The sequence below is a fragment of the Danio rerio genome, chromosome 9 (assembly GCF_052040795.2).
Source record: "Danio rerio strain M-AB ecotype USA chromosome 9, GRCz13ab, whole genome shotgun sequence".
Lineage (NCBI taxonomy): Eukaryota > Metazoa > Chordata > Actinopteri > Cypriniformes > Danionidae > Danio > Danio rerio.
The window spans coordinates 24,200,065-24,225,429 of record NC_141029.1 but is presented as its reverse complement, the minus strand read 5'-3'; the positions used below and the strand labels follow the sequence as shown (position 1 = coordinate 24,225,429).

Below are 25,365 nucleotides of genomic sequence, written 5' to 3'. Positions count from 1 at the left end.
TATGATTTAAATCCGGAAGAAAGTAGTTCATCATACAAAAGGGTTTTTGAGACTCTCCATGTGTATATATATGTATATAATAAATATGATACAGAAATACTGTATATATTTTATATACTTTTTATATATTTGAAAACATTCTAACAAATTTAGTATATATATATACATACAGTTGTCGTGAGAATTATTGGCCCCACTTTGATTTTTTTTTTCTTAAATATTTCCCAGATGATGTTTAACAGAGCAAGGACATTTTCACAGTATGTCTGATAATATATATATATATATTTCTGGATAAAGTCTTATTTGTTTTATTTCGGCTAGAACAAAAGCAACTTTTAATTTTCTAAAAAACACTTAAGGTCAAAATTATTAGCCCCTTTAAGCAATTTTTTTCTATTGTCTACAGAACAAATTATCGTTATGCAATAACTTGCCTAATTACCATAACCTGCCTAGTTAAACTAATTAACCTAGTTAAGCCTTTAAATGTCACTTTAAGCTGTGTCTTGAAAAAAAACATCCAGTCAAATATTATGAATTGTCATCATGGTAAAGATAAAATAATTCAGTTATTAAAATTGAATTATTTAAACTATTATGATTAGAGATGTGTTGACAAAATATTATCTCTGTTAAACAGAAATTTGGGAAACAAATAAACAGGTGGCTAATAATTTAGGGGGCTAATAATTCTAACTTCAACTGTGTGTGTGTGTGTGTGTGTGTATACACACACAATATATATATATACACACACAAATATCAAGTTCTTCACAATTGATGTAGCAGTAATGACTTTTTAAAATTACAATTAGTAGTATTTAAACAGATGTAAACCTGCCACCAATACAAAGAACTATACAGGTGTTTGAAATAGACAATGGGTTTTTAAACAGTTTTTTCTTTGTATTGAGAACTAAATACCAATTCTTAGCTAGAATGACCTCTATGTCAACTTGCACTGTCAGGAATTGACTAACAATGGGGGCTGTGTAGTCTTTAGACTTAGTCTTGTATAAAAGCACAGGTGACACCAGTCAGTTAACAAGCAGAATCAGCTTCAGCTTTCCCTTTTGGAAACACTGAGCATCAGCCAGCGCAACCATGAAGGTAAACCTCATTCCAGGACTGTTTCCACATGGTTAAACTCCCACATGTTTTATTTGGTTTAATTTACTTTACATCAGTAAAATAATAACTTTAAATTTTCAGGTCACTTTCTTTGAGGACAGGAACTTCCAGGGTCGCTCTTATGACTGTATGGGTGACTGTGCTGACATGCACTCCTACATGAGCCGCTGTCACTCTTGCAGAGTGGAGAGCGGCTGCTGGATGATGTATGATCAGCCAAACTACATGGGAAGTGGATATTTCTTCAGGAGGGGAGAGTATGCTGATTACATGTCTATGTTTGGAATGAACAACTGCATCAGGTCCTGCCGTATGATCCCCATGGTGAGCTAAAGTTTAAGCTTATATAAGATACAAATAAATCCACCTTTTTGTGCATAAAATGTTCTGCTTAATAAACTTGAAAATGATGAACTCTTCCACTACAGTACAGGGGATCCTACAGAATGAGGATCTACGAGAGGGAGAACTTTGGAGGTCAGATGTACGAGATGATGGATGACTGTGACAACATCATGGACCGTTACCGCATGTCTCACTGCCAGTCCTGCCATGTGATGGACGGCCACTGGCTCTTTTATGACCAGCCCCACTACAGAGGCAGGATGTGGCACTTCGGACCTGGACAGTACAGGAACTTCAGCAACTATGGTGGCATGAGATTCATGAGCATGAGGCGTATCATGGACTCTTGGTACTAATGATCTGGAAACTTAATAAAATAAATATTTTTTAAATTAAATCTCTCTCTTGAAAATGAATTTCCCACCACCACCAAAAAAAAAAAAAAAAAAACTCAATAATCTAAGAATATTATCGTTATCATCGACATCATCATGCAACAGGCTTATCTCAGCAGTTGTACTGTAACCCTGTATACTTTAGTGTGTGTTTATTTTTTCTAGCATGGGGCTGTTTTTGTGTTACCCAACTGTTAGGCCCAATCCCAATTCTATATTTTTTTACCCCTTCCCCCTCTCCTTTTCCCTTGGCCCTTTAAACCGAGTATGAAGGGGAAGGGCTTTACAATTTACACCTAAGAATTGGGAGAGTACTACAACACCTGCACACATCATCATATGTCATTATGATGTCTTGCTTCATATGAGATCAGACGATCACGACTGCTGTAGTAATTCCAGTTGTGCTATTTTTTGGTATTTATCTGCAGGAAATTACTAAAGGTATATCTTATATCAGGAGTCACCAATCCTGGTCCTGGAGGGCCAGTGTCCCTGCAGGGTTTAGCTCCATCTTGCCTCAACACACCTGCCTGGATGTTTTAAGTATACCTAGTAAGACCCTGATTAGCTTGTTTAGGTGTGTTTGATTAGGGTTGGAGCTAAAATCTGCAGGACCCCAGCCCTCCAGGAACAAGTTTGGGGACAACTGTCTTATATAGTCATAACGATCTAATAAGATCATAATTATATGTGCATTTATACAGTTGCCATATTCATTTATATAAACACACAAAAAACAATATTAACATCAGTTTTGGGAGTAATGCGTTACAAAAGTAATGTATTCACTGTTAGACCTTACTGGGTTTTTTTTACAGTAGAATACTGGCAACACTGTTGCCAGCCACTCACTGTAAAAGTTCGGTTACAGTAAGTAACTGGCAACAGTGTTGCCAGTTAAATACTGTAACTGAACCATTACAGTGAGTGGCTGGCAACAGTGTTGCCAGTTATTTACTGTAACTGAACCGATACAGTGTGTACCTAGCAACAGTGTTGCCAGTTAATTACTGTAATAGAGCAGCAGTGGTAACTAACTGGAAACTGTGTACAGTTAATTACTGTATTGTAGCGTTACAAATCACAGCATTATACTGCATACACATTAATAGTATGTCATATATAGTTATTGTAGTGTTACTAAAATTAATCAGTATTCTTAGCTGTTATTAAAAAATAGAAGGCATAACATTTTTCAGACAAATTTATTTTATTGTTTTGGCACCAAACAAATAAATAACAGAAAAAGTATAACAAAATTAAGAAATCAGCAGATATAAATATTGTCTTGCATATTACAGGTCTTCACAGTAAGGCTGCGGTCACACTAACGTTTGAGCATGCAAAATTCTGTCATACTGCACTGCGAAGTGGAACTAATCAAAATAATTAGAGATTGAAAAAGCAAGCCAGAGAAGTCATGTTTTGATCTTTGATTGGTATCAAGCAATCACATGATGTGATTTCGCATGTCAGCGTTCTCCAAGCTTGACGTTTCCAATGCTACGAATTATGAAATTTGTTGCATGAGCTATCATTCCAGGTCTGCAGTACTCACATGCGTATGAATGGAAGTCTATAGGGAGAAAAGTGCAGTGTGACCGGGACTTTAAGCTGTAACTCTAATTAAACACACCTGATCAAACTAATTTAGGCTTGTTAGAAATCTACAGGTAATGTTGAAGCAGGGTGGGTACTAAAGTTCTCCAGGAACTTGGAGTTTGACCCTCATGGTATATACCAGGGGTGCTCAATCCTGTTCCTGGATATCTACCTTCCTGCAGATTTCAGTTGCTACCCATATCAAACACACCTGCCTGTAATTATCAAATGGTGTTCAGGTCCTAATTAATTGGTTTAGGTGTGTTTGATATGGATAACAACTGAAATCTGCAGGAAGGTAGATCAGCAAATGAACAGCAAAAACACAACATAATTATTTTAAATTTTAAAGTTTTAAATAATTAAAAACTGTGTCAAATCTCAATAAAAAGTTTAAAATAATTATAAAAAATAAAAATTAAGTTGGCAGCACCGAAAAACCAAAGGATCCAATCTTTTATTTTTATAATTATCTCATGACAACAAACTTTTCTATTGTTTCTAATATAAATTCATAGGTGGAAACACTGCTCTGAAAAATACTTGGCAACAAACTCACAACCTGGGACCTGACAGGGGAGCTTTTGTGTGTGGATGGCTATGTGTATCATGTTTTTGTGATTCCCTGTGATGATGTGCACATGTTACCTTACTGAGATGATGGAATTTAATTTTGGCTTAGCTGCCAGAAAGATACATACCACTGTTAGCATCTGTACATTATGGCAGTATGCAATATCCAATAAATACATACACTTAAACACAAGTAATGTAAGAAGTTGTATGAGGAGAGGCTAACTAGCTAACAATGTAGCTTTCAAGTACACAGTTCAAGATAACAACAATATATCTTAAAACACAGCCTTATTTTAGAAACCCTCAAAAACATTTGAACACATTTTACTTTTTGTAGATTCTTATTTAAAGAGCCCATATTATGGGTTTTTGAAAATTCCCCTCCATGTAGTGTGTAACACAGCTCTAAGTGAAGTGGAGTATCCAGCTAAGGCTTAAATCTGTTAGTGTACAGTGTTAAAAACGGTTGATTCATCTAAAAAAGAGTCGACTCATAGTGCTTCAAACGAGTCGCCTTGATACGGATTCATTAGGTGTTTCGCCATGACGTACGAACGAAACCAAGTTATTCACGTGCACGCGCAAACCCGGGAGATTTCAAACCTGAGGCCCCGCCCTCTGACGCAGAAACCGAGACACACACACACACACACACCCACAAACACACACACACACACACAAACATGCCGGTCGATTGAAGTCACACTGCAGATGGATATATTGAGTCTCTACCCAAAGATGAAACCTCAGCATTATAGCCAAGCAGTTGGAAACTACTGGAAACTTCTGGAAGCTACATGCTACAAAGAATACTTCATCAGCGTTTGTTAAAGGAAGGATCAGTAACTTACTGATAGACGTCAGGATGGGTTTCTTCCTCCATTTCTCAAGTGTAAGTACGTGCGATTAAAGTTGCCTCGTTGACTCTAGCTTGCAAATGTATTTAGTTGTGATTTGTTACTTGTAACCGCGTGTACTGTATCAGGTTAACTGGCTATATTCTCTTATCGTGTGCAAAGTCACGTTAAAAACGCGACGCGTGCTGCGTTAACGGAGCTCCGTGGACGGGGAGTAACGTTAGTGTGTGTGTCTGTGTGTGCGTGCGCGCGCTGTCGTCCGGAGGTGTGTGTGCGTGTGTGTGTGTGTGTGCGTGCGCGTTGTGGTCCGGAGCAGGGTTAAGTGTGTGTGAGTGTGTGTGTGTGTGTGTGTGTGTGTGTGTGTGTGTCTGTGAAAAGAGCAGAGTGAGAAGCTAGGAGATCTCCTCAACTGTTTTTGGAGTTTTTGCTCAATAAAATAGTTAGTCGTCTGTATTTTCAAGTCCATAGTCTGTATTTACATTGACCCACTGGCAGCTAAAATCCACGCCTACACTATCGAGCGTGTATGAACTGTGATTACTTTTATATTGCTGATTAGCTGTTTGGCATTTCATTCTCTGACTGAAGGCAGTCGACCAATCGCAACAGACTGTCATCGGTCCAATCAGCGCAGATTAGCTTCGCGCTAAGGAGGGGTTTGGGAACAAATGAATCCCTGAACGATTCATACAGGAGTCGCTGGGATAATTAGGTAAAAATAAATGCAGATTATAAGACCATGAACGTGTTTTTTGACCTTGCATGCATATTAAACTGTTGTTGAAGACCCTTAAAATCAAGATATGACCCTATTTCATGTATAATATGGGCTCTTTAAAGCCTAATACATATCAGACTCTACATCTGAATTGATGGACAGAGAATAGAGCACACTCAGCAGTAAACAAATCAAACACCTGGCTCCCTTAAAGGGCCAGCATTTTCTGAAAACTCTTTCTAACACCTTTGTGTTTAGAATAAGACGGACAGCCTGTGGGAGTGTGTGGTGATGCCTAAATCATTATTTTCTGCCTTTAAAATGCACGTCTCTATAAAAAGCAACATAAACCATCAGAGAAGATGGGACAGTAATGGTTGAACAGTAATTTGCTATTTATTGTCAGTTACTATCTGTAATGAGTACATAAAGTAAATTACTGTAATTTATTTTTTGCACTACACAATTTCATACAAAGTCTACTCCTTTTACAGTAAAATAATATGTGTTAATAAATAATAAATGTTTCCTTTTAATACAGTAAAACACTGGCTATTTTACAGTTATTTACTGCACAATCTACAGAGTAACAGTGCAATTATACTAATTAAACACACCTGATCAAACTAAATCTAAAGGTAGTGTGTTGAAGCAGGGCTGGAACTAAATTCTGCTGGGCTGCGGCCCTTCAGGAATTTGACATCCCTGGTTCATAGCATATTTTCAAAGGAATTCCCTACATTTATCACAATCATGCACATATCATTGAATAAAAACAATAAAAATATAAAAACACCTAAACCAATTAATTAAGACCTGAACACCACTTGATAATTACAGGCAGGTGTGTTTGATATGGGTAGCAACTGAAATCTGGAGGAAGGTGGCTCTCCAGGAACAGGATTGAGCACCCCTGCTATATACCATGAGGGTCAAACTCTAAGTTCAACAGCGCAACAGAGTTTAGTACCCACCCTGCTTCAACATTACCTGTAGATTTCTAACAAGCCTTAATTAGTTTGATCAGGTGTGTTTAATTAGAGTTACAGCTTAAAGTCCCGGTCACACTGCACTTTTCTCCCTTCAGACTTCCATTCATACGCATGTGAGTACTGCAGACCTGGGATACAAGTTCATGTGACAAATTTCATAATTTGCAGCATTGGAAAGTTCAAACTTGGAGAACGCTGACATGCAAAATCACATCATGTGATTGCTTGATACCAATCAAAGATCAAAACATGACCTCTCTGGCTTGCTTTTTTCAGTCTCTAATTTTGTTTAATTCCACTACTCGCTTTGTTTAATTCCACTTCGCAGTGCAGTATGACAGAATTTTGCATGCTCAAACGTTAGTGTGACTGCAGCCTTACTGTGCAGACCTGTAATATGCAAGACAATATTTATATCTGCTGATTTCTTAATTTTGTTATACTTTTTCTGTTATTTATTTGTTTGGTGCCAAAACAATAAAATAAATTTGTCTGAAAAAATTGTATGCCTTCTGTTTTTAAATAACAGCTAAGAATACTGATTAATTTTGGTAAGACTACAATAACTATAATAATATAACATACTATTGTGTATGCAGTATAATGCTGTGATTTGTAACACTACAATACAGTAATTAACTGTACACAGTTTCCAGTTAGTTACCACTGCTGCTCTATTACAGTAATTAACTGGCAACACTGTTGCTAGCTACTCACTGTATCGGTTCAGTTACAGTAAATGACTGGCTACACTGTTGCCAGCCACTCACTGTAATGGTTCAGTTACGGTAAATAACTGGCAACACTGTTGCCAGCCACTCACTGTGATGGTTCAGGTACAGGAAATAACTGGCAACACTGTTGCCAGTTACTTACTGTAACCGAACTTTTACAGTGAGTAGCTGGCAACAGTGTTGCCAGTATTCTACTGTAAAAAAAACCCCGGTAAGGTCTAACAGTGTACTGTTAATGTCATTTTTACCTACTTCATTTGAAGTTTTCCAAACAAATTCATTGAGTCTCGGCAAAAATGTATGTACGTGCTGTTTAAGATATTTTTTAAATAACACATTTTTACTAGTTATTTAGCAAAATACTAATATTCAGCTTAAAGTGCAATTTAAAAACTTAACTATAGGCTAAACTAGGCAAATTAGATTAATTATAGAAAAGTAAACAAAGTTATAAAAATGATTGTGATAATTTGGTTGCTCTGTGTGAATATTTTTGCCTTTAAATGCATCTTGTCGATATCTTTACCTTTTAATTAGCTCTGTGACATTGACATTGGTCGACTCTTAATACTCAATGTTAAAACATAAAAGGAACCAAAGAAAACACAGAGATGGCTGCAGAGAAATTTAGCTTATCATCAATGCATTGTCTCACTTTCTCCTCAATACTGACCATACACATACCAAAACTGAACTGTATATATATATATATATATATATATATATATATATATATATATATATATATATATATATATATATATATATATATATATATATATATATATAGCAACATAAAGCATCAGAGTACATGGGGTAATAATAGTTGAGCAGTAATTTACCATTTATTATCACAGTAACTATCTGTAATGGGTACATAAAGTAAATTACTGTAATTTATTCTTTGCACTACAAAATTTCATACAAATACTGCTCCTTTTACAGTAAAATACTGTTTCCTTTTATTACAGCAAAACACTGGCTATTTCACAGTTTTTTAATGCATAATCTACAGTAAGGGTTAACAGTGTTACAGTAACATATTACATTTTCCTGTAACGCAGTAGTGCAAGGCAATGCTAATACACTTTCAGTAAAATTTTACTCAGTACATGTTCAGTAACGGGTGCGTTACTACAAACTTTTCGCCCGCAAGACATAAACAAATATAAAATTCAACCGTTCTATTTCCTGTTTGTGGTTAGTGAACATACGTGTGTGTTGTCATTAAGCTTCCTCTGGCTATTGGACTTTTTTACTTTGAATGCGAAATTTCAGCCCCTGAGCTCGAGGTCCAAGGCTATTGGCTCAGCCTGGTTCGCAGTATTGTTAAGCTGTAATGCACAGGGGAAAAGTGGCAAATAGATAAAAATGGCAGAAGACAGTACATTCGCGAGATGGACATACATGCATATGGCGTTATTTCACTGACAAATGTCGTAAGTGCAGTATTACGAGTCAAGAGTGCATTCATGTAATACGAGCGAGTAAACGCACCGTCTTTCCTCTGTTCGTGGACAAAATCCCTCGCCTGCACTCAAAACACTGGCTGGGGTGCTCACGTGCAAATGATCTGCTCTTGCTCCGTCAGATGATGCAGACTTACAATTTGTGCCTTTGTGTTTCCTGCTTTTTTTGTGCTTTTGCTCTCCAGAGATCCTCCTGTTAAACTGTTATCCCAAGAATATTGAAATGGTGTATATATTGCTACACTGTTTACCTACAGGTTAGGATAAATTCTATGATAAATACTAGTGTTTCTGAGTGTTAGGTATACTGCCTATCTTTTAGGCTAATATTATTTACAACTTTTTAATGAATGCTTCATCATGCTGTAGTGAACTGATCAAATGAAATGCAGTGTAGTTTTACTACACTACAGTAAAGTGTGGTGAATTGTAGTATAATATACCTTATATTGTAAAAAAAAAAACTGCAGCATAGGGTAAATTGTTTATATTACACTAGTTGTAACACTAACAACTATAGTATTACCACAACAGATTAATTGAAATACTTTACTAGTACTGTTCAAAACACTGTCCATGTGTGTTCAGTTCATGAGTGCTCAGGGTCCCTGTGGAACAGCTTTTCCTCAAAATGAAGAGAATGACAGGGAAAATGTCCTCCAAAATCTCATCAACAATGTGGAAGACAACTCAACCCAAGTTCGTTCTGAAAACGTAGTCCTGCGGACATTTCTGGAGACAGCGGAATACGTCCTGGGAGGTACGTACGGCTGCATTTAATTTTTTTCAAGCGAACGATACGGGGCGGTGGGATGCTGATGCTTGCCGGCTGATCGCTTACCTCCTTGTGGAGGGCTTCCCCGCTGCAACCCGTTTGTCCACTCAGCTCACCGTGTACGTTGGCAGGCTTGAGATGCAGAGAGGAGATGACCACAGCGATCGGTTTCGAGTCCGGGGAAGAGCAGTTCCAGCAATCAGGCAAGACAAAAACAGATTCCCAAAAATTAAGTGAACGAGTTTCGTAACAGGGTGAGAACGCGGTGAAATCCGAAAACACGGTAAAAAAAAAAAATCTGTTTTTTTTTTTTTTTTTTGGACGGCTTTTGTTAACTGTTGCTCGGGTTTAGGGAAGCGAGTGGGCCAATCGGTAAAATTGGTTGGGTTCAGGGAAGGAGGAGGGCGGGTCGGCCGATTTGCCGGTCGCGCAGTCAATCATCCGGTCAGTCGGACAGCGGCCTCTGGTGGGTTCATGCGAGAACAGCGTGGGCGCGGATTCGCAAAAACAAAAACTGCAGCCGTACGTCTCCAGAAACGTCCGCGGGACTACGTTTTCACAATGAGCCTGGGTTGAAGACAACAGAGCTATTTCACTTTATTTCAGTTGCCATGATAAAATAAATTTAATAGTGAGATTTATGTGAAGAGTGAATAGTACAGTAGGCTATAATACCTTATCAAGTGTTTCCCTACTTTCCATTAGTTACATATATAGTTATATTTTTGTTTAAATGTTTTTTTTAGTTGTATGGTGCACCTTTTGGATGTTTAATAATTTAAAAAAAATAAAATGTATTTTTTACATACAACTTATATTTTCTCTGTCATTAAGTATTTGAAACTGGAAATATCTCATCATATAACATACAGCCAAAAATCTCATGGTTTATTAGATAAAAATTGAATATGTAAGTCTATTTCAGTATGTTGGTTATTGTTAATAAATACTGTACTAATATAAATCACATCAAAAAGCACGAAAGCAAGAGGGAACACAAGACAAAACTTGTGAGTCTTCAAATAATCTCACTGAGCGAGCAGGGAACTGAGAGTGCGCAAGAAAATTTGTGCATGAGCAGTGTATATTTGAAAGAGTTTGAGAAAATTTGCACGCGAGCAGTGTATATTTGGAAGATCACAAGCAGTTTTGTCTACAAACAGATTTCAGAAACCGGTGCACAAGCATTATATTGAGAAAGCTATATTCATCATGCTTACTTTGTGCATGACAGTTTTGTGTTGAGAACCACGTGAATTTAAAATGAATAGAATAATGGCAACAATAAGAAAAGAAAAAAAAATCTGCATCTTGTTTACATATAGGCCTGATGTGTCTAATATGAATATAGTCAAGCTACTCACAGATATTGCCAGATAATCACTTTACCTCTACCATACTTTTAACAGACTTTGATCATTTGTGATTCTGACTGTCCTCCTTTCTTGCATTGTCTTGAGCCTTCACATTGCCAATTATATACTATATTGTTATTAGCCTGTTATCATATCAATTTCTACTGGATGTAAAGTGCTCTGCAGTGCATTTTAGAATGTAAAGTTCTAATTCTGTAGTTATCTTGGTAAAAGTACATAGAAAGTAATATAAGAGTAATGTAACATTACAATTTTGAGACAGTAATATTTTTATGTTAGGGATTACTTTTAAATAACAGTAACAAGTAATCTGTAATGTATTACAGTTTGGAAGTAACTTGCACAACACTGTTCATTTAGAACAGTTGTACTACAACTGTCATCTAGCAAAAAGCAAAAAAATCCAGGCAATTTGTGTTGATAAAATCGTTTAGCAGAAGTGACTTAGGCTACGTTCACACTGCAGCCAAACCACATGAAATATGATCTTTTCAGTTCAGATTTATGCCACTTTCATATGTAGTATTATATCAGACATAAATGATGTTTTGCAATGCAACCATAGTGTGAACGATTGTGTCGGATTTCATGTGGCTTTTACATAATCTGCGAGCGACATGCGTCCTCATTCTGTGCTGCAAATATCATCTACTCATCAGCAGCACAGTAGTATGGCGCACTGGCAATTACTTTACCACTGAAAGTTGGTTGTGCATTTTGAAGAAAAGGCAAAACTTGTGCTTGCTAGCCAATTTGGCTAACGATTGACGCACAGGTTGATTAGGAAGCTTAAGAGCATCGATGGTGTTGTGGATAGGGGATCCGTGTGCAAATGAAGGGGTACTTTCATTTTAGGGGGATTTTTCTCTTCGAGAGAAAAAAGGGCAGGTGCTCAAGCACACAAAACCCCCTTCTGCACGTGTCAGTTGTTTATAACGATGGAAAATAAAATAGCTGTGCAAACGGAGATAAACCATCTCTGCCTTCACAGTTAAGTCTGCGGCTGCTCATTAACCCTTGATGAGCTCACCACACTGGTGATCAGAAAGATGCGCACCAAATGTCATAAATCACAAATGATCAGTGTTTTCAATCACAAGTGACTTTTAGGTTTCAAATGCTGAAATACAAATTGCAATAGCAGAACAACCATTTACAGCTCATGAAATACACCACGGTAGTCTGTGTAAAGGGCAATAATAATATCAAGCATAATCTGACAATATTTTTCATACAGTATACACACTGTGTGCATAATTAGACATTTTGTGCTGTCTGTAACAGTACATTTGCGCAAGCAGGTCCATGTTCTGTTCACATTGCAAATCTGATATCGGCCACATTTATAACAACAATGTGAACTGTTATGCAAAAAAAAAAAAAAATCAGATCTGAGAAAAAATCTGATTTGAGCACTAAACCTTGCAGTGTGAACGTAGCTTTTTTGTTAAGTCCAATCCAGATAAATCTGAGTACTAAGAACTACATACCAAGCCTTATAGCTAGAAAGTTCTCTATGCCAACTTGCATAGTCAGGAACTGAGTAACAATAGGTACTGTGTAGTCTTTAGTCTTGGTCTTGTATAAAAGGACAGGTGACAGCAGTCAGTCAACAGGCAGAATCAGCTTCAGCTTCTCCCGTGTGGAACCACTGAGGATCAGACAACGCAAACATGAAGGTAAACCTCATTCTAGCACCCATTCCACACAGTGTAACCTAAAAATTACTTGACTTAATTTAACTTTTCATAACAAAAACATTATATTTGAATTTTTTAGGTCACTTTCTTTGAGGACAGGAACTTCCAGGGTCGCTCTTATGAGTGTATGGGCGACTGTGGTGACTTCTCCTCCTACATGAGCCGTTGTCACTCTTGCAGAGTGGACAGTGGCTGTTGGATGATGTACGATCAGCCCAACTACATGGGAAGTGGATATTTCTTCAGGAGGGGAGAGTATGCTGATTACATGTCTATGTTTGGAATGAACAACTGCATCAGGTCCTGCCGTATGATCCCCATGGTGAGCCCAATGTTAAGCTTATATAAGATACAGATTAATGCAGTTTTGAGCGTGAAGTTTTCTGCTTAATAAACTTGAAAATAACAGACTTCTTTTTCACTACAGCACAGGGGATCCTACAGAATGAGGATCTACGAGAGGGATAACTTCATGGGTCAGATGTACGAGATGATGGATGACTGTGACAACATCATGGACCGTTACCGCATGTCTCACTGCCAGTCCTGCCATGTGATGGACGGCCACTGGCTCTTTTATGACCAGCCCCACTACAGAGGCAGGATGTGGCACTTCGGGCCTGGACAGTACAGGAACTTTAGCAACTATGGTGGCATGAGGTTCATGAGCATGAGGCGCATCATGGACTCCTGGTACTAGAGTTTCAATAAAACAATTTCTATACATTACTAAAAATTCTGTTCTGAAAATTTGTCACATAAGACTTGAAATTTCCACAATTATTATAATAAATAAGTTACTAAAACTTTTATGTGTAGTAATGTGTTGAAAAAAAAATCTTTTCTCCATTAATCAGAAATTGTGAAAAAAAAAACATAAATAAACAGGGGAGCTAATAATTCAGAGGGCTAATAAGTTTGACTTCAACTGTGCATATACATACATATATATATATATATATATATATATATATATATATATATATATATATATTAAGGGTGGAGCCGAACCCGAATACGGTATTCGGAAAGGCACGAATAGCGTGTTTTTACGAATACTTGATTCGAACAAGTACTTGAATAAATATTTGTATTCGGGAGCAAGAAAACCACTACATCAAAAAGCAGCATTTCCTCATGAGACCACAGTGCATGCCCACGTGAGTGAGTGAGTGAGTGAGAGAGAGAGAGAGAGAGAGAGAGAGAGACACGCTCAGTCGGCATGTCGGAGGGCGGGGCGGAGATAACAGGGTGTCTGGCACAAGCTTCTCCACAGCAACAGACAGAAGGCTCGGCTGAGCGAAAAAAATACTTCACTGCATCACTATTTTTGTTAAATAGATTTTTGTACCTTAGTTGGGTTCCAAAGGCAGTTTATAAACTTGTAGCGAAGTTTGATGGGGATATTCTATTACGCTGCATTATTGACGTCTGCAACCGGGTGTTCTGTTTACGCAACGTTAGCTCTGTTAGCGCGGTAATTTAGACAATAGTCTGTTGACAGAGTAACGTTAACGATCGTTTATAAAGGTTAAAGCGATACTTTTGCAGTTGTGTCGAATAGTATGCACTTATGGGAGTTATATGGTACTTCTAAATTACTGCAGCAAGATATATGCTATAGGCTAGTTAACCTTAACATAGCTTCCCGTCACTTTTTATTAACTTGAAACTCCTCAAAGACATTTGGGCACCCATAAAAAGTGAAAAAGAGTGCTGCTGAGCCATTTCTTGGTCCTCCACCAGTCAAAAGAAAAAAAAACCTTCAGGTTCTGTGTGGAAGCATTTTACAGTCAGTGCTGCTGCAGATAAAACAAAGTGATACTGTATAATGTGTGCAAAAGTGAAATCAGCAGAGGCAGAGATATTAAACATCTGTCAACATCTTCTATCCATAATCATTCATTCATTTCTTTTCGGCTAAATCCCTTTATCAATCTGGGGTTGCCACAGTGGAATGAACCACCAATTTATCCAGCATATGTTTTATGCAGTGGCTGCCCTTCCAGCTGCTACCCAGGACTGGGAAACATCCATACACTCTCTTTCACACACATACAAAAGGGACAATTTAGCTTACCCAATTCACCTGTATTGCATGTGTTTGGACTGTGGGGGAAACCGGAGCACCCAGAGGAAACCCACGCCAACATGGGGAGAACCCAGTCGGGGCTCGAACCAGCAACCTTCTTGCTGTCAGGCGACAGTGCTACTCACTGTGCCACCACGCAACCTTCTATGTAATGTATTATCACATGCACTAAAAGCATCCTCTCCTGATACTGTCTGTAAACCCCCACAAGCATCAATCCCCTCAATCAGCACAGCCATGTTCTGCTAAATCCTCCACAACCACCAAATCATCAACACAGCCACATTCTGCCCCAGCAAGTCAGTTTCAAGCATAAAAAAAAAACAAACAAACAAACTTTGTGTCTTTTTGTGGCAGGCAGATGATAATAGCAGGGCTGTATCTTTTAGTATTATATAGAATACTTTTGTTCTGCCAGATCTCCCAGGCAGGGTTTTATTTAGATTTATTTTGTTAATTTTAGTTTTTGGAATTCTGTGCATTGGAAAGAAGTTCTTTCAGGAGAACAACAGTTTTTTTAAGTATTATTTGTGTTTATTCTGTCTATTCAGTGTCCTTCAACAAGAACGGTGGTGGTGGGGTTCATAATATTCACCTTGGTATTTTATTAGTTGTTGGTTTAACCATGGATGAGATAATGGCTTCTATGTTATTTTCTTTTCAATGACATTTCTTGTCACATGTTCAAAAACAACAGCCAATAATGCATATCTATAATTTATATAATGGGTATAATTAAACAATACTTTCACTATAACGTAAATTAGAAGTGTAATAGAAAAAATATATTTTTTTGCGCCATTTTGAATTTTACTCGAATACAAATACAAATACAAATACTTTTCCCCCCTCAACAAATACAAATACAAATACCGGCTGCTCCGCACATCCCTAATATATATATATATATATATATATATATATATATATATATATATATATATATATATATATATATATATACACAGTGATGTGAAAAAGTGTTTGTCCCCTCACTGATTTATTATTTTTCAACATGTTTGTTACACTTTAATGTTTCACATCATCAAACTAATTTTAATTAGTCGAACAAAACCAAAGTTAACACAATATGCATTTAAATTTTATTTTTAATTAATAAAGGAAATTAAATTTCTTTAGCCACACACATGCCTGATTACTGCCAAACCTCACAATTAAGAAATCAGTTAAATAGGACCTTTTTTACAAAGTACACTAATATATCCTCAAAGCCTAGACATCACGCCATAGAAGAAGATCCATAGAAACTCAAAAACAAAAAACAAAAATTTAAATATACCAATCTGAAAAGGGTTATACAGCCATTTTTTAAAGCTTTGGGACTGCAGCGAACCACAATGAGAGCCTTAAACATGGCAAAAACATTGAACGGTAGAGAATGTTCCCAGGAATGGCTGGCTGACTACAATTATCCAAAGCACAGTGACAACTCATCCTAGAAGTCACAAAAGACCCCACAACAACCCTCACATGTCTCAGTTAATGTGAGTATTTATGAATCCACCATAAGCAAAAGATACCAGGCAAACCAGTTCATAGAAAAAACACTTAACAAATAGGTATGGCTACTGAGATTGCTCGAGTGAAAGAATGTTACCACTGGGGACATCGGTGTATTTCACACAAGCACACAGAATGCTCTGATACTAGAAAGACATGACCAGCAGGGAGCAGTTATGTAACACACTGAACTAAGGTTCATTTTTTACATGTATTAATCCATAAGATGAATTTGGCTAATAAAAATTTGATACAATCCTTCTGGATGAAATTTGAATATTCTTAGTTTCGTTCTTCAAATTTCATCTGACAGTTGTTGTCAGAGCGTCTGGTCTGGAAGGTCAAACCTGTGTGGGAGCAGGCTTATTTCAGATAAACTGCATTACACTGTATTATTTCAAGCAAAGATGATACTGAAAGTATGTTCTAACTGTATTTGCATGCCATTATGTGTGGAGTAACACCACATTTCAGGAAAAGAACAGCAAACCAACAGTAAAATATGGTGGTGGTGTTATGGTCTGGGCCTTTTTTGCTGCTTTAGGACCAGGGATACTTGCTGTGATAAATGAAACCATGAATTCTGCTGTGTAACACAACACCCTGAATAAGAATGTCGTCCATCTGTTAGTTACCTTAAGCTGAAGCAAACCTGGGTTCTGCAGCAAGACAATGATTTAAAGCACACTAGCAAGAATGGCTGAAGAAAAACAAAATGAAGATTTGGAAGTGGCCTAGTTAATTCATGACCGAAATCCAATTGAGATGCTGTGGCATGAGCTTAAAAAGGTAGTTCATGCTCCTGTGACGTATGGCAGGAGGGCGGATGGAGAAAGACCCCCGAATAGAATAGAAATACAATAGTTTACCCAACTATGCCACTTTGAGAATTTCACCCAAAGAATTAAAACAGACGCCCCACCTATAAAGCCATGCACAAGTTCACTCCACCAACCAAAGTAAGCGACATTGGCACAGTACAAAAATAATTTCTCAAATCTTGAATAAAAGCACAATTAATGTATGGGGATTTTGTTCAGAAAGCCAATCGTCTGAAAGATTATGTAAACGGACCAATGTAATGCCAAATGAATTGGCAGCGTCAGCTTGCGCAACTGATGCTTGTTGCAATCAATTGAGCATAAAAGCACAGCAAAAGCAAGAAGACACTAACTTTTTTAAGCTGAAGAGACAGATTTCTACAGCTAAGGAACAATCATTATGGCAATGCAATATTACATTTCCGTTCCCCTCCTTAGAGAACGAGGGTTACTTCAGTAACCAGAGTGTTCCCCTTCGGATGGGGAACTCCAATGCTATAAGTAGATTTAATCCACATATGGGGAAATGTCTGGAAAACGCCATTATGACTGCACATTACATTTGCCTCTGATGAGAGGATAGCCAGTCATAGCATGAGCGCTCCTGCATCATAGAGAGGGTCGCGGTCTTTTAACGTGATCCCTGGCCCCTACTTATCCCACTTCAAAGAAGATTTACGGATGTAGATATATTTTTCAGGAGCCCCAAGCATCTAAATAATTTCTAGGAATTTAATACGGCAGTACGTTGGGAAAGCGTGCAGTCCCGATAGGAAGGACACTGCGGAGGCCACCTGCTACCCAATGGGGAGATATGATGGCAGAATATATGGACTAGCCCTGAGAAGGAGGAGTACACCTATAATAAGATGGTTAGTGGAGAGGGAAGACACATGTCCGCCTGTGAGGGGGGACTGCACCGTGGCTGAATAAGCATATGGGATCGCCTGGTAGGGATCACGCATAGCGGGCACCTATACCCAAAATGCAGGCTGACCAGAAGGCAGACCTACAACGTAATGGGTTAGCGAGTGACTCCTCCGCTGAGTCAGTGCTGGGGGCCTTGGAGGAAACTGCAGGGCTCACCTAAGCGGGGAACTTTACTAACAGAGTGAATAAGTGCACGTATCTGTGTTAGGGAGAATGGTGCATCAAATGTTTTTTAACACCTTAACCGAGTGGTTTCCTCAATCACCAAGGGTTACCTAATACCCTTGAGGAAACCGGCTCCACTCGCAGATTGTAAAACCTGTATTACCCTCTATTAGTTGTCACCCAGCCCGCAGCTCTACAGATGTCTGTTACAGAGGCGCCGCATACACGCGCCTAAGAAAATGAGAAGCTTCGAGTGGAGTGCGCACGCACTCCTGGGGCACACGGCTCGCGAGGGAGATGGCATCCACTATCCAGTGGGCCAACCTATGTTTTGATACGACACTTCCCTGCTGCCGACCACCATAACAGAAGAAGAGCTGCTCAGATGATCAAAAGCTCTGAGTGCGGTCCAGATAAATTCGCAAATTCGTCTGCCTAATCCGTGGGCAGCGCTTGCAGGCTCACTACCTGGTCTTTAAACGGTGTGGTAGGAACCTTGGGCACATATCCATGGTGGAGTCTCAGGACAACATAAGATTAAGCCAGCACAAATGACAGGCACGAGTCACTCACCAGAAAATGGCTACAGGACAGAAATCTTAAGGATACTGAGTCGAGGTTCGAAGAGATCTGACACAGGCTCGTGAGAACAAGGACGAGATCCCAAGAGGGCATGAGAGAGGGGCGGGATAGATTTATTCGCCTAGCGGCTCTGAGGTACCGGATGATGAGGTTATGCCTTCCCGCGGTGCTGCCAGCCACCGTGTCATGATGAGCGGAGATGGCAGTCATGTAACGTTGAGTGTGGAGGGCGACAGCCTGCTCTCCAGCTTCTCTTAAAGAAAGCACAACGCTAATCTTGCAATTTCAGGGGTCTTCTTTGCGAGAGATGGACCATTCAGTGAATAGACTCCACTTCAGGGCATAGGCGTGCTCGAGGAGGGGGCTCTTGCCTGAGTGATGGTATTAACCACCGCAGTAAGTTGGTTACCTAAGTCTTCCTCGCATTTAAGGACCACACGTGGAAGTTCCAAAGATCGGGGTGAGGGTGCCAGATGGTGTCCTGTCCCTGAGAGAGTAGGTTCTCTCTCAAAGGGATCTGCCAGCGGAGGGCCGCCGCGAGGAGGGAGAGTTCTGACATCAAGGTCCGGTTGGGCCAGAGGGGCGCAGCTAGCAGCTAGCTAGGCCTGCTCCTCATCCTCCCTGGTCTTGCACAGTAACTGCACGAGAAGGCTCAATGGAGGAAATGCATTTTTGCGCATGCGTCAGGGAAAAAAGCAACTGGCAATGAGCGTTCTTGGGGGAGGCAAACAGATAGATCTGGGCTTCCCCGAATTGCACCTTTATCAGCTGAAAAGACTAGGGGTGGAGTCTCCATTCTTCGGGACGCAAAGGCTGTTGGAGAGCGCATCGGCTGCACGGTTGAGCTCGCCTGGAATGTAAGTGGCGAGCAGCGATTTCAGCCGCATATGACTCCAGAGGAGCAGACAGCGGGCGAGCTGAGACATGCGGTGGGAGCGAATACCCCCCATGTGGTTGATATACGCCACCGCCGCCATGCTGTCTGTCCTGACCAGCACGTGCTGCTGCTCCAGCACCGGAAAAAAACGGTACAGAGGGAAGAACACTGCCAACAACTCTAGGCGATTGATATGCCAACGCAACTGGGTTCCTTTCTACAGGCCCACAGCTGCATGCCCACAACACACAGCCCCACAGCCCAAGCTGGAAGCATCTGTTGAAACAACAACATGACTGGACGCCTGTCCTAGAGATACTGCGACCTGTAGAAAAGAGGGGTCGTTCCAAGGGCTGAGGGCACGGCGACACAGCACAGTAACAGTGACTCGGTGTGTGCCCACGTGCTGTTACGTACAGTCCATAGGTAAAACTATTTATTGATTTTAAGGAAAGGATCTGGGTTTTTAGTCGACAGGACGGTTTACGACCACTGGCTCCACGAAGTCTGCCTCCGTGACACCTTTCGTTATTTAGAGCTTGTCCAGAGAGATGGACCTAGAGACTTCAAAGTCATTCCGGTCTCCCCCCCTTCTTACAAACACACACACACACACACACACACACACACACACACACACACACAAGGACATTAGTCCAAAAAGAAATTGGACTGAGAAATCCTGGATCAGCACAAAACTAAAATGTTATGTTTGTAAACTTTTTATCTAATTTCTGGCTTTTCTTACCTGTACAACCCCTCATATAACCCGTATGCCTGGTTCCTTTAGGCCTTTTTAGAGCATAAATAATGTAAGGGTGTGGGAATTATGTTGATGTACTTTTAAACCCCCCCCATGTTTGGTACCGATGGGTTTCTGCTGACATTTTACAACAAATGATGCATAGAGCATGATCATAATCACCACTGCTTACATTCTTTAATGCCCTGAATTAATGCCTCTCCGCATGGTTTGGGTGGACACTCAAATTTGCATATGAGCAGCCTCGAGACAAAGGAAGTTTTCCGCTCAAACTTTGCCCTGAAATCATTGGTCGAGCATGTTGAGAGGGCGGGTAACAGAGCTTACGCTTAAAAGCTGGCCCCTCCCCAGGCTTGAGGCAGAACGTCCGAAAAGAACTTCCCGAGAGATTGCCCCTCTTGAATGCCTTCGGCGAGGATGGCTTGGCCGACGGAGCGAGCTTATGGTCCTGCCGATAGATCACATTACCCATCGCATCAGACTGCTCTTCCTGAGTAAATTCACTGACGGTGTGGCCGAACAGGCCAGCCTGGGATATGGGGAAGTCAAGAAAGCGACTCCATGCATATCAGCCAGGTTTAGCTAGAGGTGGTGCTCCTGAACCACTAATGTGGACATCGTCCTTCCCAACGCACACGCAGTGGACTTAGAGGTCCGAAGAGCATAGTCGGTTGTGGTGCGGAGCTCGCGAAGCAAGCTTGGGTTAAACCCACCCTCGTGCAGCTGGGCCAGTGCATGCGCTTGGTAGCGCTGGTAGGTGGCCATAGCAAGCAAGTTGAAAGCAGCCTGGCCAGCAGCCTTGTAAGCTCTGGGTTTGGGAGGCTCTGGAAGGGAGAGGAGGCATACCCCGCCAAGAAGAGGCGCCATGCGGACAAGGATTGACTGCAATGGCGTGCTCGACCTAAGGAATTGCCTCATACCCCCTGGCTGCTCGACCGTCAAGAGTGGTGAGGGCGGACGCACAAATGAAGAAACTCAAATTTTCATGCGGCTATTTACGCGCGAATAGCGCAATTTATCCACGCGTGCCGCATCTGGTGTGAACGCAGCATCAGAAGGCTGTATAAGTCTCTGAAGCGAAAAGGTTAGCGTCCTCTTGCTTTCGCTGTGCTTTTATGCTAAATTGATTGCAACAAGCATTAGGTGCGCAAGCTGACGCTGCCAATTCAATTTGGCATTTCACTGGCCCGTTTACATATTATTTCAGACGATAGGCTTTCTAAAAGAAATCCCCATACGCGGATTAAATCCACTTATAGCATTGAAGTTCCCCATCCCAAGGGGAACCAATATTCCAATATTGCAACATTGACATAGCTCATTCAATCATAAATTGTGCCCAAGGGCCAGAGCTCACCAGCCAGGGAAGGTGGCCAGACTGCACTTCCTGTAAGTGAACACACTGCACTCTACGGTGTAAAGGGCACACACACACTCTGTGATCACTACACACAGTGGGGAAAATCCTAATAATCACCTATAAAATTAATCTTCTGCCCACATATTTTTCGGCACAAAAGTTATGTATTAGAATTTACAATGGAAAACAAAAAACAATTAAATCCCTTCTTAAACAATAAAAAAGAGGAAACAAGCCTAAAGTTGAATCTTAAGCCAGATTAATTACTGAAGTAAGGAAAATAAGCCAAGAATCAATAGAATAAACAAAATTAAAGTATGAAGAGAATCCAGAGCCCCAGTAGGCCTTCACAAAAAGGCACAAAATGTATGGAAAAAAACAAATCTCAAATCAAAAACAAGCTGGATGAATAAATTAAAATAACAGAAACAAATGAATTAATTAATAAATCCAGCCAAAACAAAAATTTACTTAGGATTTTACATTATAAGAATGTATACAATCAAAACGAACCAAATAGGAGAAATGGGACCCAAACACAAGCAATAATGAATAAATAAACCAACAAAAAAAATTGGAATTAGTTAAATAAACTATTTTTGTGTAAACCAAAATAAACCCAAACACAAAATAAATCCGGAAAACAGAAAATAATTTAGGAAAACAGGACAGCACTGCAGCCACAAAACAACGCTGAGCGCCCAACAGGAGCTCACTTTACAGATTGCCACCTAGCTTATAAACAAAGAAATAAAATCATTATGGTATAAAGTGTAAAATCTCCTATTAGACAATTTACAACTACATGTGAAAACCTACCGCTTACCGAAGGGGATCAAGGTTAAATCAATAGGCAGGTATCACGTAGCTTTCAGTCACACAGCTGGCACAGCAAAACAAACACAGCCGGAACAAAACAAAGGAAGCGGGCATACATCGTTCCAAGATCGATAACATGAACAACAACATTAAACTACAGAGACAATGCTTCCTTACCTTTTCCAGTCTCTACACTCACTTTAGCCTTGGCAATCACAGCAAAACACTTTAAGCAAAGCAATATCCAACCATGTTAGTCTTTCAAGTGCCCTCGGCAGGTCCTGGAAGTGATGGAAGAGCGTTCAAGGCACCGCAGGCCATCAGGTGACGCCTTTCAGGTATCAAATGTTTTCCCCTTTTTATAGCCCAAATGCCGTTTGGTGATAGAACGGAAACAAAGACCCAAAAATTAATGACGTTATGCCACACTCCAAAACCCATCAATGTAACTGAATTACAACAAATCTGCAAAAAATGAGTCGGCCAGAAACCGTCCACAGACCTGTAACAGACTCATTGCAAGCAATTGAAAATGTTTCATTGAAGTTGCTGCTGCTAAGTGTGGCTCAACCAGTTATCAGGTTTAGTGGCAAACATTTTTTTTCACACAGGGCTATGCTGTTTTGTTTTATGTTTTACCTTAATAATCAAACCTTAATTTTAAAAAATGCATGATGTGGTTACTTGTGTTATATTTGACTAATATTTAAATTAGTTTGAGGATATAAAACATTAAAGAGTGAACAATAAGCAAAAAAACAAATCGGTAAGGGGCAAACCTTTTACACCACTGTGTATAGATATTGATAAATCATTTATTAAGTAGTATAGGTAAATAAAAATGTAAACACTGCAAAACGTTTTCTCGCAAACTCAAATGACAGCCAAGTAAATGCACAAAAAAATTATAAATAGCATAAATAAAAATAAGTAATAATAAAATAATATCCTTTTGAGGGCAATCAGTAACGGCAAAACAAATAAATGTTATCAAAGCTGTGCTCTTTTGAAACTCAAACAAAAAACAACATATTTCTTTAAGCACAAAAGATGTGATTGCTGTCATAAGGGAGCATGGTCGAGAGCCATGGGAATGGAGCGAGGCAAGTGGTGATGAGCATAACCTGGCCACTATGGGGAGGAGCTCTAGAAGGAGGATGACAGAGGAAGTTTTAAAGAGTACCAGGCCGGGGACAACATGTTTGGTTAGGTTTCTATCTGTCCACCTAAGTTATTTTTATTAAAACGTTTAAAACATTTGCTGGTTCATGTCTCCTTTTCTTTAATTTATAGAGTTTTAACTATTTTTTAATATGTAATCATGTAAATTTTGTGGGATCTATTTTTGGTGTTTTTGCCTTTATTTAGATATGGAAGTATGTAGACAGGAAACAAAGTTAGAGAGAGAGAGAAAGAAATATATTCCCATGAGGATATTGACATTGTTCCTTGAGAACCCCACCTCAAATGGAAACCTTGAATGCTGAAGAACCAATGCCTGAGTTGATTTAGATCTTGAACCAGAGTCTTCAATGAACTAAGAGAATCAGCTACAGGCTGCAGCCATGTCCATCACCTAGGAGCTGTTGCTTTGTTTATCTGACAGCTCATCATGGTCTTCTGTTTAATTGACCTGAATAACACTGAGCACATTTGCACTCTTGTGCCCTCCATCAAGACTCCTGCTCTTATGGCCATATGCAACTGTCTAGATGTCCCAGACCTTTCCGGACACCTCCCTCTCTTGCTGGTCCCCTCCAGTATCAAGTGCTTCCAGTAGTTCCACTCAGCTTCCCACTGCTTTCTCCTCTAAGAACTCATAAAAGTCCTAGACTCAAAAAACATTTGTTGACATTAAATGACCCTATTTAAGGATGAAAGAGCATTCCCAAACTACTAAAAAAGTATCACTTTTAATCTCCATACCTATCTATTTCAAAAATTTAAAATATAAATATAGCTGCAAGCAGCGATTATCGGGGCAGAGCAGCCTACCGGCCACATCATAGACAAGCACGGCAACAAGCTACAGAGCAACTATAAAATTCAGCATGATCTGAGACAAATTTGGTGGAACTTGGGCTAACAATCTAAAGAGTTCAAAACAACAGATTTTCAAACTAATTTAAGATGGTGGACAGGAAGTAGTATAAAATCTGGACTAATTTATATAAGTGATCCAAGGAATCTACAAGACAAGTCTCATGACAATAGACAAAACTATTCTAAAGTTATTTGACAAAGTTTGTATGATTTCCTCAGATGTAGTTTGGCACCATGCCACATTTGTCAGTGCAGTAAACAAAATTGTTACAGGAAGTTCAGTTAATTAAGGCATAATTGGTATCAATATTCTCAGGACAACTCAAGGAATGTATCAAGACAAGTTTCATAACAATAGGCAAAATTAGTCAAAGGTTCTTAGCATTTTTAGAAATTTTGTTATAACATTTTACCAAAAGGTGGTCCTGTGATGAAACATTCAACCGCATTCAGGGCACAGTCCCGAACATACATACCGAGTTTCATAACAATTAGCAAATGCGTCCATAAAACATACGATTTTTTGACATAATTCAAAATGGCAGACGCCTACAATGGCTTACCTATGAAAATCTGACTTTATTTATTTTGAGTTCTGGATGTAAAGAATTGTATAAACTTTGGACCAAGGGTTAAGAAGTTATAAGCAGAAAAAGCCATTTTTTTGTATCTGAGGACCACTAGGGGGAAGTATGCTGAAACGCTACAGCTCACTT

The 25,365-nt window shown here is 39.4% G+C and overlaps 2 protein-coding genes and 1 long non-coding RNA gene across 3 annotated transcripts in view; all 3 read left to right on the top strand.

The window, feature by feature from the left end:
* LOC147842349 (uncharacterized) overlaps positions 1 to 25,365 on the top strand; it is a 736,864-nt gene that overhangs the window by 177,335 nt on the left and 534,164 nt on the right. The window lies entirely within an intron of this gene.
* Positions 1,047 to 1,876, top strand: crygm2d10 (crystallin, gamma M2d10). The gene is made up of 3 exons (NM_001109860.1): positions 1,047 to 1,113; positions 1,216 to 1,458; positions 1,563 to 1,876. The coding sequence occupies exons 1-3, from the start codon at positions 1,108 to 1,110 to the stop codon at positions 1,833 to 1,835; spliced, it is 522 nt and encodes a 173-aa protein (NP_001103330.1). The 5' UTR covers positions 1,047 to 1,107; the 3' UTR covers positions 1,836 to 1,876.
* On the top strand, positions 12,475 to 13,641 carry crygm2d21 (crystallin, gamma M2d21). Its single transcript, NM_001123293.1, has 3 exons — positions 12,475 to 12,655; positions 12,756 to 12,998; positions 13,104 to 13,641. Exons 1-3 carry the CDS (start codon positions 12,650 to 12,652, stop codon positions 13,374 to 13,376), a joined length of 522 nt encoding a protein of 173 aa, NP_001116765.1. The 5' UTR covers positions 12,475 to 12,649; the 3' UTR covers positions 13,377 to 13,641.